Source organism: Bos grunniens, chromosome 13 (assembly GCF_055505025.1).
Source record: "Bos grunniens cultivar Pamir isolate PY7600 chromosome 13, Bosgru_T2T1.0, whole genome shotgun sequence".
NCBI lineage: Eukaryota > Metazoa > Chordata > Mammalia > Artiodactyla > Bovidae > Bos > Bos grunniens.
Window position 1 is genome coordinate 63417359 of NC_141177.1, and position 14256 is coordinate 63431614.

Here is a 14256-nt window from a genome sequence, read left to right on the forward strand (position 1 = left end):
GGGTGATGGTGGTCTCATAGAATGAGTTTGGAAGTTTACCTTCCTCTGCAATTTTCTGGAACAGTTTGAGCAGGATAGGTGTTAGCTCTTCTCTAAATTTTTGGTAGAATTCAGCTGTGAAGCCATCTGGACCTGGGCTTTTGTTTGCTGGAAGATTTTTGATTACAGTTTCAATTTCTGTGCTTGTGATGGGTCTGTTAAGATTTTCTATTTCTTCCTGGTCGAGTTTTGGAAAGTTGTACTTTTCTAAGAATTTGTCCATTTCTTCCTCGTTGTCCATTTTATTGTCATATAATTGTTGATAGTAGTCTCTTATGATCCTTTGTATTTCTGTGTTGTCTGTTGTGATCTCTCCATTTTCGTTTCTAATTTTATTGATTTGATTTTTCTCCCTTTGTTTCTTGATGAGTCTGGCTAATGGTTTGTCAATTTTATTTATCCTTTCAAAGAACCAGCTTTTGGTTTTGTTGATTTTTGCTATGGTCTCTTTTGTTTCTTTTGCATTTATTTCTGCCCTAATTTTTAAGATTTCTTTCCTTCTACTAACCCTGGGGTTCTTCATTTCTTCCTTTTCTAGTTGCTTTAGGTGTAGAGTCAGGTTATTTATTTGACTTTTTTCTTGTTTCTTGAGGTGTGCCTGTATTGCTGTGAACTTTCCCCTTAGGACTGCTTTTACTGTGTCCCACAGGTTTTGGGTTGTTGTGTTTTCATTTTCATTCGTATCTATGCAAATTTTGATTTCTTTTTTGATTTCTTCTGTGATTTGTTGGTTATTCAGCAGCGTGTTGTTCAGCCTCCATATGTTGGAATTTTTAATAGTTTTTCTCCTGTAATGGAGATCTAATCTTACTGCATTGTGGTCAGAAAAGATGCTTGGAATGATTTCTATTTTTTTGAATTTACCAAGGCTAGCTTTATGGCCCAGGATGTGATCTATCCTGGAGAAGGTTCCATGTGCGCTTGAGAAAAAGGTGAAATTCATTGTTTTGGGATGAAATGTCCTATAGATATCAATTAAGTCTAACTGGTCTATTGTATCATTTAAAGTTTGTGTTTCCTTGTTAATTTTCTGTTTAGTTGATCTATCCATAGGTGTGAGTGGGGTATTAAAGTCTCCCACTATTATTGTGTTATTGTTAATTTCTCCTTTCATACTTGTTAGCATTTGTCTTACATATTGCAGTGCTCCTGTGTTGGGTGCATATATATTTATAATGTTATATCTTCTTCTTGGATTGATCCTTTGATCATTATGTTAGTGACCTTCTTTGTCTCTTTTCACAGCCTTTGTTTTAAAGTCTATTTTATCTGATGTGAGTATTGCTACTCCTGCTTTCTTTTGGTCCCTATTTGCATGAAAATCTTTTTCCAGCCCTTCACTTTCAGTCTGTATGTGTCCCCTGTTTTGAGGTGGGTCTCCTGTAGACAACATATGTAGGAGTCTTGTTTTTGTATCCATTCAGCCAGTCTTTGTCTTTTGGTTGGGGCATTCAACCCATTTACGTTTAAGGTAATTACTGATAAGTATGATCCCGTTGCCATTTACTTTATTGTTTTGGGTTCGAGTTTATACACCGTTTTTGTGTTTCCTGTCTAGAGAATATCCTTTAGTATTTGTTGGAGAGCTGGTTTGGTGGTGCAGAATTCTCTCAGCTTTTGCTTGTCTGAAAAGCTTTTGATTTCTCCTTCATACTTGAATGAGATCCTTGCTGGGTACAATAATCTGGGCTGTAGGTTATTTTCTTTCATCATTTTAAGTATGTCTTGCCATTCCCTCCTGGCTTGAAGAGTTTCTATTGAAAGATCAGCTGTTATTCTTATGGGAATTCCCTTGTGTGTTATTTGTTGTTTTTCCCTTGCTGCTTTTAATATTTGTTCTTTGTGTTTGATCTTTGTTAATTTGGTTAATATATGTCTTGGGGTGTTGAAAATTCTATTCTTAAGATTACTTGGTGATGACCAGCAGATCAATGCCCCAAGGACAATCAGTTCAGTTCAGTTCAGTCGCTCAGTAGTGTCCGACTCTTTGCAACCCCGTGAGTCACAGCACACCAGGCCTCCCTGTCTATCACCAATTCCACAAGGACAATAGCAGGTGAATAATTGTCTCTCTGGAATTTTTGTGCCTTTCAGCCATCTTCAGGTAATTATGGGAACAGAAGCCCAATGGATGCCTCTACCCATGACAGGGCCCTTGTGCCATGGAAGGTCATGGAGATCATGGTCACCTCTGCCCCAGTCACCAAATGACTCTAGAAATACAGTATCCCTGCTCCCTACTTTGAGTTCTGACTTTGGCACACATGCTCAGATAACCACTGATGATGTTGGAATATTAACCTAACCCCTAATGTTGCTTATGGTTTAAAGCTGGGAGGTTTGAATAAAAATAATGGAGGCTTCTCTGACTCACGTCAGTGTCACTTGGAGCAGAGGGAGGAGCATTTGTATCAATATTAGTTACAGGTGTCATCACAATTTGACTTTAGTGTGTGCTGAGACCCATGGCCCACTACTTGGCTAGGAGCTCTTCGGTAAAATGCCTATTAATGTTCTCTTTGAGGCCCCACTGGTTAGGAACTAGACCTAGAGATTTCTTTGGGAAAATCTTTAACCAGATCATCTAGGGGTGGGTGCCCATTAGGATTTTTAGGTCTATTCAGTGGTCAATTAGTACTGTTTTGTTGGTAGCTTCTTTTCCTATGTCTTAAAATTTGTCAGTCAGGATCTGCATTGTGCTGTGAAGTAATAGACATCATCTTATAAGCAGGTTTAATTGAGCTTAAAAACCGGTAAAGTTGACCTGACGGAAACAAAATAGAAATCTGAGTCGGATCAGAAATATTTTTACTGTCCTTTCTCCACCCATGACTTTAGAGATCAGCAGTATGGCTCATAGAACCTTTAAGAACCTCTGTAAGTGATGATCCAAGTGTGTTTTTCAAGGCAACGAAAATTCCAATGTAAGGGCTCTTCTGTTGGAGCCAGATGTGCACTCAGCCAAGGAGGGGAAAAGGTCTCAGGTGTTCATGTCTCTGATTCCCCTTTGCCTCTACCTCATTGGGCAAGAATGGACTGGCACATCATACAGTGGGTTCTACAGTGACAGGCCCTACAGTGTACCCTCTCCCTCACCTAGTTTAACAAAATGACTTCTTTTTCACAGAGGCAAACTACCTTAGTCAGCAAAGTCTCTCTGAGTAGCTAGGGAAAACAATCCTGAGGACTCTGCTTTCTTTTTTCATTAAAGTGTGAATCTCAACAACTCACTGCCTCATAGGCTATCTGTTGGTTCCAGGGTATGCTAGAGTGGTCAGTGCAATTCAGGGGTACAATTTAGCATGCAGGGCCTCCAAAGTTTCTGGACCCATCAGTAACTATAAAATTCCTTCTCTAGTTTTTCAGAGCCAGTGTATTGAGTCTCTCATCTGAGTCATTCAGCATCTTGTTAGGTGAATCAAAGGCTAAGGACAAAGACAGTTGTTCTCCTTCAGAACTGAAAAGCTTATGCAAGGAATTAGGCACAGATGACGGGATTAAGATGAGGTATACAATGGAATGTTACTCAGCCATGAAAAGGAGTGCAGCTCTGACATTTGCAGTTACATGAATGTATTCCAGAAAGTAATTTATAGTGAGACAAATTAGAGAGAGAAGGACATATACTGTATGATATCACTTATATCTGTAATCTCAAAAATAATAAAAATGAATGTGTTTACAAAGTAGAAACAAAACTCACAGATATAGAGCACTAACTTGGGGTTATCAAAAGGGGGATGAAAGATGAGAAGGACAATTGTGGTGGTATGAACCAATACAAACTACTATATAAAATAGATACGCAGCAAGGATATACTATAGAGCACAAAGAATTATACCCATTATCTTGTAATAACCTATAATGGATTATAGTCTGAAAGAATAGTGAATCACTATGCTGTGTACCTAAAACTAGCTCAGCTGGTAAAGAATCCACCTACAATGCAGGAGACCCCGGTTCGATCCTTGGGATGGGAAGATCCACTGAAGGAGGGATAGGCTAACCACTCCAATATTCTTGAGCTTCCTTGGTGGCTCAGCTGGTAAAGAATCTGCTTGCGATGTGGGAGACCTGGGTTCGATCCCTGGGCTGGGAAGATCCCCTGGAGAAGGGAACGGCTTACCCACTCCAGTATTTTGGTCTGGAAAATTCCACGGACAATACTCTGTGGGGTCACAAAGAATCAGACGGGACTGAGTGACTGACAACATAGTATTATGGTACTAAATCAACTCTTTAGAAATTTATATGCAGGTCAGGAAGCAATTGGATATGGAACAACAGACTGGTTCCAAATAGGAAAAGGAGTATGTCAAGGCTGTATATTGTCACCCTGCTTATTTAATTTATATGCAGAGTACATCATGACAAACACTGGGCTGGATGAAGCACAAGCTGAAATCAAGATTGCCGGGAGAAATATCAATAACCTCAGATATGCACATGACACCACCCTTATGGCAGAACGGGAAGAGGAACTAAAAAGCCTCTTGATGAAAGTGAAAGAGGAGAGGGAAAAAGTTGGCTTAAAGCTCAACATTCAGAAAACGAAGATCATGACATCCAATCCCATCACTTCATGGCAAATAAATGGGGAAACAGTGGAAACAGTGTCAGACTTTAGTTTTGGGGGCTCCAAAATCACTTTAGATGATGACTGTAGCCATGAAATTAAAAGACGCTTACTCCTTGGAAGGAAAGTTACGACCAACTTAGCATACTCAAAAGCAAAGACATTACTTTGCCAACAAAGGTCCTTCTAGTCAAGTCTGTGGCTTTTCCAGTAGTCATGTATTCCAGATTCGATGCACAATACTGGATGCTTGGGGCTGGTGCACTGGGAAGACCCAGAGGGATGGTATGGGGAGGGAGGAGGGATGAGGGTTTAGGATGGGGAACACATGTGGCGGATTCATTTCAATGTTTGGCAAAACCAATACAATATTGTAAAGTTTAAAAATAAAGTAAAATTTAAAAAAAAATAAAGAAAGCTGAGCACTGAAGAATTGATGCTTTTGAACTGTGGTGTTGGAGAAGACTCTTGAGAGTCTCTTGGACTGCAAGGAGATCCAACCAGACCATCCTAAAGGAAATTAGTCCTGAATATTCATTGGAAGAACTGATGTTGAAGCTGAAACTCCAGTACTTTGGCCACCTGATGTGAAGAGCTGACTCATTTGAAATGACCCTGATGCTGGAAAGATTGAAGGCGGGAGGAGAAGGGGATGACAGAGGATGAGATGGTTGGATGGCATCACTGACTCAAAGGACATGAGTTTGAGTAAACTCCGGGAGTTGGTGATGGACAGGGAGGCCTGGCGTGCTGCAGCCCATGAGGTCGCAAAGAGTCCGACACGACTGAGCAACTGAACTGAACTGAAATCAACTCCAGTTTAATCAGACCTTTTGCAAACAGTGCAGCAGGTACTCTTGAGAGCCACATGGTATCCCCTAGTTTATGAAGCTCATTTGCCTCATTGGCAAAGTCCCCTTTCTGTATCTTGCAAGTAATCTGGTAGTAGCTCCCTCCCCACGATGCTGTGCGTGCTTATTGGTACTTGCCACCATGTTCCCTCCACAAAAGCACTGGGCTTCATTGACCACACTTCTCCTTGTGCTAACTTGGTAATGAGAGAAAAGAAATTCCAGTTTCTGAGTAGGTCTATTAAGATAACAACCAAACTCATGGTTACAGTGAATCATTATTCACTTACCCTCAGAGTGTAGGCTGTAGATCAGACAGGGGAGATCACCAGCTCCATTGTGTTCCCTTTCACACCATGGAAGAGCCCCTGCCAAGAAGCAGACACATCAGTGCAGACTGAGGTGAGGGGTGGTCTCCCAGCTGAAGGAATCCCAAACAAAAGGCTCCTGCCATTTTATGGATCCCAGGGCTCAGGTAGCTAGAGTTCTAAAGAGCATCAGCATGATTACTCATTTGCTCCATCCTGTAATGCTTCACACATGGTTTTGGAATAACTTTGCACATACCACTAGGACAACAGCCAAGTTTGAAATTGATTTCATGACTTGACTATGGTCAACTTTCCCCTACCCACCCCACTCCCGTGTCTAGCTGTGAGGGTTTATATTAATTACTGTAACCGTGTGTTATTCCTTTTATTTTTCCTTCAGTTTTGTTTTATTACGTTTGCTTTCTCTTTCCATTCCATATTCTTGTCCCTATTGGTTTAATTATATTTAGAAATACATAGAGTTGAGTCTTCTTCAAGAGTTAAGTAGTACATAAAACAGTGCTTTTAGAGGTTTATCATTCTTTCCTCAGTCTTCCTCTCCTTTTGTAGATATCTATGTACATTATTTGGTGATTGCTTTCCTGTGTTTTCTCTATTTTTTTCCCTCTCTCTCCTTGTTTTTTCTCATTTCTTCTTATTCTTTACCCAAAGTTTCCATACTAGCTTTCCCCTTTTCAGTTTTTTTCCTAAGTTAGCATTATATCCAGAAATCCCTCCATGTCAATATCTAGTGATGGGTTTCACTCAGATTATAGCATGGGTACAGCTGTTTCTACACATTATGTACCATGCATTATATATACCATTGTGTTAAATTATGGTTTATTTAATCTTCTTTGCTTTAAAATGTATACACTTTTGAATATTTTGCACTCACAAATATGATCTGTGTATCTATGAAGGAACTTAAGGAATCTCTTTTGTGTAGCTTCTGATAATGATGTGCCTGACCATACTCCTGTGCTTCAGCATCAAGATTCAGTGTCAAAACTCCCAGTGCAAGTACAGAAACAGATAACTCCCAGAGGAGGAAAGCACAGTAGTAAGTACAACAGTTATAGATTCCTTTAAATTTAAAAAAATTAATCTCATTAGATTTTTCTGTTTAGTTCAAGAATGTGTGTTTGAGCATATGCTTGCTTGTGTTTATGTGTGTGCTCAGTCCCCACGGACTATAGCCCAACTGCCAGGCTCCTCTGCCCATGGAATTCTCCAGGCAGGAATACTGGAGTGGGTAGCCATTTCCTACTCCAGGGGATCTTTCCAGCCCAAGGATTAAGCCCAAATCTCTTATGCCTCCTGCACTGGCAGGCAGATTCTTTACCACTGTGCCACCTGGTTTGAGCATAAAATTCATAGTGTCACTTTGATCTAAATGTGAATGTGAAAGTTGTTCAGTCATGTCCAACTCTTTGCAACCCCAGGGACTATACAGTTCAAAGAATTCTCCAGGCCAGAATACTGGAGTGGGTAGCCTTTCCCTTCTCCAGGGAATCTTCCCAATCCAGGGATTGAACCCAGGTCTCCTGCATTGCAGGCAGACTGATTACAGGTGGGCTACAAGGATAGTGATCTAAATGTGAATAATAGCCAGGTAGCGCTAGTGGGAAAGAATCCACCTGCCAATGCAGGAGACACCTGGGTTCAATCCCTGGATCGGGAAGATCCCTTAGAGTAAGAAATGGAAACCCACTCCAGTATTCTGGCCTGGGAAATCCCGTGGACAGAGGAGCCTGGTGGGCTACACTCCATGGGTTCGCAAAGAGTCGGACATGACTGAAGCGACTTAACATGCTTTACGTGAATAATATAAAACAATTAGAGAACAGGAACCATTCAACATTTGGTTGGTATTCAGTAAGGTGTCTGCCTACAATTCAGGAGACCCGGGTTCAATCCCTGGGTCAGGAAGATCTCCTGGAGAAGGAAATGGCAACCCACTCCAGTATTCTTGCCTGGAAAATCCCTTGGACTGAGGAACCTGGTAGGCTGCAGTCCATGGGGTCGCAAAGAGTTGGACGCGACTGAGCAACTTCACTTTCACTTTCTTTCTTTATTGGTATAAGACTCCATTGTAGAGAGACTTTGCACTCAGTGTCCACCAAGGCCCGGTAACTACTTAGTAGTTTTTCCAATGGATTCTACACTTTTAGTCAGCAATAGGAGATTAGGGTCCAAAAGCCAGGTGGGCACCTCTGATGTGTGGCTATGTTATTTTGCCACAGGCTCCAGTAGGCATCAGAGAGGTTGATGAGACCTATAACTTAAAAAGTCAGTGGATTCAGGAGGGCAAGTAAGAGGGTTTCCTGTGTAGCCAGTTGGAGGACCTCCTGGGCCTCCTATAATTACAGGTCTTTTTGGTAATCTGATTGCTGGGTGCTGTCATCAGGATGGCCGTGTAGGGGGATGTGTGAGTACCAGTGTCTGAACAGTCGCACCAGTCGCTGGGCATCTTTTGTATTGTTGGGGCTGAGAGCCTGAGCATGACTAAAACTTAGCAATTATTGCCTCTGAAGAGATACCCACTGTCGCTTCCCAGTTTATTCCCAGGAATTTCCTGAGTCATGGGTCCTTTTGCCTTGTCCATAGTAATGTCCTAGACATGTTGCTACATGTGGATCAACATGGCATCCAATCCTGGTTGGGTAGTACCCTTGCCTGGACCAAGTAGGAGACATTCTTTATTATAGGTGAAAGGCTAGTGCTCCATCTGAGAATGAGACTTGCAGCTCATGGCCTTGTGGAAGGACATTAAAGGAGTATTGAAATGTATTACAGAAAAGGCAGACAGATCCTGATCATCTGTGTGGATAGGGATGCCCAAATGGGCATTTACAATATGAATTCCTTCATACCTGTTTCCCTTAGCTTGAGCAAGGGCCTCTGTGGCAGTCGCAGTGTCAGTTAAGGCCAGTGTCCCGATCTGTACCATAGCGTTAAGCTGTAGTAAGTAGTCCTGTAGTCCAGTCCAGGCACGCAAGGCTGATTGTGTAGGTTTACTTAGTTACTGAATGGAGAAATAATCTCACAGACATGTTTGGTTCACTTAAACTCATCAAACAGGGCAGGCATTCCTTTTTCTCTTCTTAATAGTTGTTCTGAATAGAAGTCTGTAGGCACTGGTAGTCTGGTAGGTTTGCAGTCTTCCATGTGCCCCACTGAAATGACCCTGAGTGCAGCAGTGCTCATCACAGCTTGGGGTTGATGTGAGTTGGAGTTCACATAGAAAATACATCTGCACTACTGATGTATTCAGTAGTGGGAGCTATGAAATTGAGGTTTGTAATGCCCAAAGGCACCCGCACTATGGTCAGGTGTAAGTAAGGGTCAGAAAGCATTCCTGTGTTCCTCTAATCCTGGTGTCAGAGTTGTGGAGATAACAGTCATTGGTAAAGTAGAAGCCAAATGGCCTAAGGTATGCAATCTTCCCCCACTGCACTTTGAACTCTCATTTGGCATACATCATCAGATGCCACTGGGGATAAGGATGATGGTCTAATCCCTAATCATGTTTATTTTGAAAAGTCAAGTATTATAGGTGAAAATAGGCAGAGTTGTGGAATTCATCTTAGGATCACTGCCAGCGGGGGAGAGCAGAGGGAACACATTATTGATACTAAGTATCATCATTATTAGTACTAAGTATCATCACTGTTTTGATTCATATGAGGCTGTTTTGGCCTCCATGGTCCACTTTCTGGCACAAGATGAGTGGTGGAGAGTCCATCCATCCCTTTCTTGAGCCTCCATTGCTGGGTAACTAGACTGTTTCCAGTGGCAGGGAGTTTACCATGCCTGGACAGAAGTTTTCAGAAACTAAGTGTCAGCCAGGAAAGGAAGGAGATTGTCTCAGGTGTTTGTGTCTTTTCTTCCGCGTCCCCTCCCTTGTCCTTCTTGGACACAGTGGCCCCTGTCAAGGAACTCAGAACCAGGTGTTCTGTTAAGACACAGCCAGCAAGGTGCCAGTGTCCCACACTAAGTTAACAAGAGTAGCTCCTCTACAGTGGAGTCTATGTAGTCTCCTCTGGTTGCTGGTCCGGTGGAACTGAGAAACCTGGATTCTTTTTCTTTAGACATGATTCTCAAAACTTCAGTATATCTTGGAGTATCCATCAGTGTCAGAGAGAAGCTGAGAGCAAATAGGAGTCACTGGGTACAACTCAGTCAGCCATGTCTGTAGCGACTAATTGACCCACTGTAATAGTTTTTGGTTTTTATTTCCTATATTTCCTTTTTAAAAGATGAATACATTTATCACTTTTTTCAAGTTCCTTTTCTTCATGTCTTCCTTCCTCCTACCTTCCTGCTTGCCTGCCTGTAGCATACTATATATTCCCTGTCAGGTTGTTTCTTGCCCATTAAGAGTTAAATCCTAGAAATGCTTCTGAGTCAATTTGTTGGGTCTTCATTCCTTTTATACTTGCTTGTACAGCTGTGTGTGCCACATTATATCCCATAGTCTGTGTTTTCTTAGTTTACATGCATTACTTTAGCCTACCAGTCTCCCATGCTTTTATATTTAAGTGGCTTTGACTATTTTGCTGTTATGAATAATTTGTATGGGTATATTTTCATTGTTTAGTGTTTCAATATGTATTACCTGAAAATATTTGGAAAACTCAGAAAATGACAGACTAATACAAAACATATTAGAAGTCCAAGAATATTAATGATGTGCTAAAATACCTTTCATGCACCCTTGTTAACATTCTTCCCACAGTTTTCTTGTACAACCTGGCATTTGATGATGTTCTTATAACTTCATAAAAATGAAGTTTTTTGTGAAGTTTTTTTATTTAGTGGGCCAAATTCTTCTCTTTATGCAGCTCAGGATGAAGTACCAGATAGAAATCGTATTCTTCATCATCAAGACTCAGTGTCAAAATCAGAGATTCAAGTAAAGAAACCAAGCTTGCACAAAGGGGAAGGACTTACTGGTAAGTATAAAAACTATGGAAAACATGAAATTATTTTATATTAAACTCACTAGAAGATGTTTTTATTTTGGTTCATGTTATATATTTTTGAACATGTATTTTATAGAAATGTTATACTTCGACTAAAGTGTGACTACCATGAGATATCTAGAGGAAAAAAGCAGAAATATTGTTAAACTTTGATTGGAATTTCTGTTCTTAAGATTATTTTGTGAGAAGATGAATGCCCCAAGGCCCAATAGTAGGTGAATAACTGTCTCTCCAAAGTAGAGTGCCTTTCAGCCAGCTCCAGGTAATTGTGGATACAGAAGCCCAACAGACGCTTCTATGCATGGCAGGGGCATTTTGCCATAGATTCCTTTGCCAAAAAAGTATTTCTGAGATCTGTAAATCAAGCATCTGATTTGTTCTGGAGGCCCTGTTGGAGGGCCTTTAGGGCCTTAGCTGTGTCCTCACTAAAAGGAAGCAGCTTTTCTGGTAACCCCAGAGATCAGAGTCATTAAGAGCTCCACATGGGGAAATGAGAATGCACGTGGTCAAAGAGTCCCACTATTTGCTTGGCCTGTTTTATTTATTGGAGTTGAATAGTTGGCAGTCCTATCCTCTGGAATGAGAAGTCATACCCCTTAGAGATCATGCCCAGGAGTTTCACTAGGGTACCAGGTAATTAACTGAGTATACTAATGGCCCAGCCAAGAGCCACTGGTGGTTCCACAGGGCATGTAGGCCTTATTTGGTGTGTCCTTGTCTTGGCCCACTAGAGTGAAAACTAGTCCTCTCTGTGGGAGCAGGTGCTTCAAAGTCATGACCTGTGCACTGATTACTGATACCTGAGCAATTTGATGGCCATATGAAGGACGTTAGTGCTCATGTAGCTACAGTTATGAAACAGTTTACCACAATTACTCGTTTGCTCAATCCTGTAATGCTTCTCAAGTGGTTTCAGAATAGCTTTGAACATACCACTTGATAAACAAACCAGATTTTAAAAAGATTTCATGACTTGCTGTTATTCTCCCTCCCATTCTCATCTCAATCCCATGTCCAAGAGTGAGGGTTTATGTTAAATACTATATTGAGAAGTTACCACTTCTATTTTGCCTTCAGTTGTTTCATTTCATAAGTTTGCTTTCTCTTTGCATTCGATCTTCTTACCCTCACTGATTTAATTATGTTTTGAAATACATGGAGCATGAACCTACTTCCAAAAGTTAAAAAGTATATAAAGAGCTATGCTTAGAAGCTTATTATTCCTTCCTCAGTCTTCCCTCTCATCTTGTTGGTAACCATATACATTGTTTTGTGATAGGTTTCCTGTGTTTCCTGTATTTTTTCTCTCCATCCTTGTTTTTTCTCATTTCTAAGATACCCATACCAGTTTTCCTTTTTTTAGTTTTTTTTTAAACGTAACATTATTCCTGATGATCCCTTTAAGAAATCCCTTTAAATCAGTAGGTAGAGATTCATTTCACTCAGTTTATAGCACTGTGTACAGCTGTACCACAGTATTTACCATAATTCATATTATTCCATAGTGGATAGCATGTATCCTAGTTTATTGAACTAATCTTCTTTGCTTTAAAATGTATATGGTTTTGAATATTTTGCACTTACAAATACATTGTATTCAATAACCATGTACATACTCATTTGTATTTTTAGTTCTATGAATTTGTATTAGTCTGAAGTATAAACAGGACTTCCTAGGAGGTGCGGGGGTAAAGAATCCACCTGCCAGTGCAGAAGACATAAGAGACACAGGTTCTAGCTGAGTCAAGAAGATCTCCTGGAATTGGAAATGGCTACCTACTGCAGTATCCTTGCCTGAAAATTCCATGGACAGAGGAGCCTGGCAAGCTACAGTCCATGGGGTCCCAAAGAGTTGAACACGACTAAGCAACTGGATATACACACAAAGTATAAATAACCTAGGAAAAATAGAGACTTTATATATGGATGTTTCTATGTATGTATGTATATTATGTTGTTACAGCCTCTTTAAAGTATATTCATTTAAAATATTCTCACAATTTCTAGTCACATGTTATTTATGGTAATTTACTTATGTGTGCTCAGTCTCTTCAGTTGTGTCCGACTCCTTGTGATCCTATGGACTGTAGCCTGCCAGATTCCTCTGCCCATGGAATTTCCCAGGCAAGAATACTGGACTAGAATGCCATTTCCTTCTCTGGGGGATTTTCCTCATCCAGGGATCGAACCAGCATCTCCTGTATTGCAGGCACATTCTTTTCCACTAAGCCACTGGGGAAGTCCCAAAGTGAAAGTAAAAGTCGTTCAGTCATGTCCAACTCTTTGTGACCCCATGGTCTCCAGGTCAGAATACTGGAGTGGGTAACCATTCCCTTCTCCAGAGGATCTTCCCAACCTAGGAATTGAACCCAGTTCTCCCACATTGCAGCCAGATTCTTTACCAGCTGAGCCACCAGGGAAGCGCAAGAATACTTGAGTGGGTAGCCTATTCCCTTCTCCGATGGAACTTGCCAACCCAGGAATCAAACTGGGGTCTTCTGCATTACAGGAGGATTCTTTACCAGCTGAACTGCCAGGGAAGCCCAATTTACTTAACTTTATCAAAATGAGAAAAAAATTCACAGTATACTTATTGTAAGTATGAAACCAAGAGATTTTATTGCAGATCTCGTCTTAGCAAACACCCTCCTCTAACAACACAAGAGAAGACTCTACACATGGACATCACCAGATGGTCAACACTAAACCAGATTGATTATATTCTTTGCAGCCAAAGATGGAGAAGCTCTATACAGTCAGCAAAACCAAGATCGGGACCTGACTGTTGCTCAGATCATGGACTCCTTATTGCCAAATTCAGACTTAAATTGAAGAAAGTAGGGAAAACCACTAGACCATTCAGATATGACCTAAATCAAATCCCTTATGATTATACAGTAGAAGTGAAAAATAGATTTAAGGGACTAGATCTTATAGATAGAGTGCCTGATGAACTATGGACGTAGGTTCATGATATTGTACAGCAGACAGGGATCAAGACCATCCCCAAGAAAAAGAAATGCAAAAAAGCAAAATGGCTGTCTGAGGAGGCCTTACAAATAGCTGTGAAAAGAAGAGAAGCCAAAAGCAAAGGAGAAAAGGAAAGATATACCCATTTGAATGCAGAGTTCTAAAGAATAGCAAGGAGAGGTAAGAAAGCCTTCCTCAGTGATCAGTGCAAAGAAATAGAGGAAAACAACAGGATGGGAAAGACTAGAGATCTCTTCAAGAAAATTAGAGATACCAAGGGAACATTTCATGCAAAGATGGGATCAACAAAGGACAGAAATGGTATGGACCTAACATAAGCAGAAGATATTAAGAAGAGGTGGCAAGAATACACAGAAGAACTATACAAAAAAAATCTTCATGACCCAGATAATCACAATGGTGTGATCACTGACGTAGAGCCAGACATCCTGGAATGTGAAGTCAAGTGGGCCTTAGGAAGCATCACTATGAACAAATCTAGTGGAAGTGATGGAATTCC

The 14256-nt window shown here is 40.8% G+C and overlaps 1 protein-coding gene across 1 annotated transcript in view; it reads left to right on the forward strand.

Moving 5' to 3' along the window:
• Positions 1-14256, forward strand: part of CCDC7 (coiled-coil domain containing 7) — a 274689-nt gene that overhangs the window by 151584 nt on the left and 108849 nt on the right. The window contains exons 29-30 of the mRNA XM_086334569.1: positions 6728-6841; positions 10626-10736. Coding sequence (XP_086190695.1) covers positions 6728-6841; positions 10626-10736 — 225 coding nt within the window. The remainder of the gene's footprint in view (positions 1-6727; positions 6842-10625; positions 10737-14256) is intronic.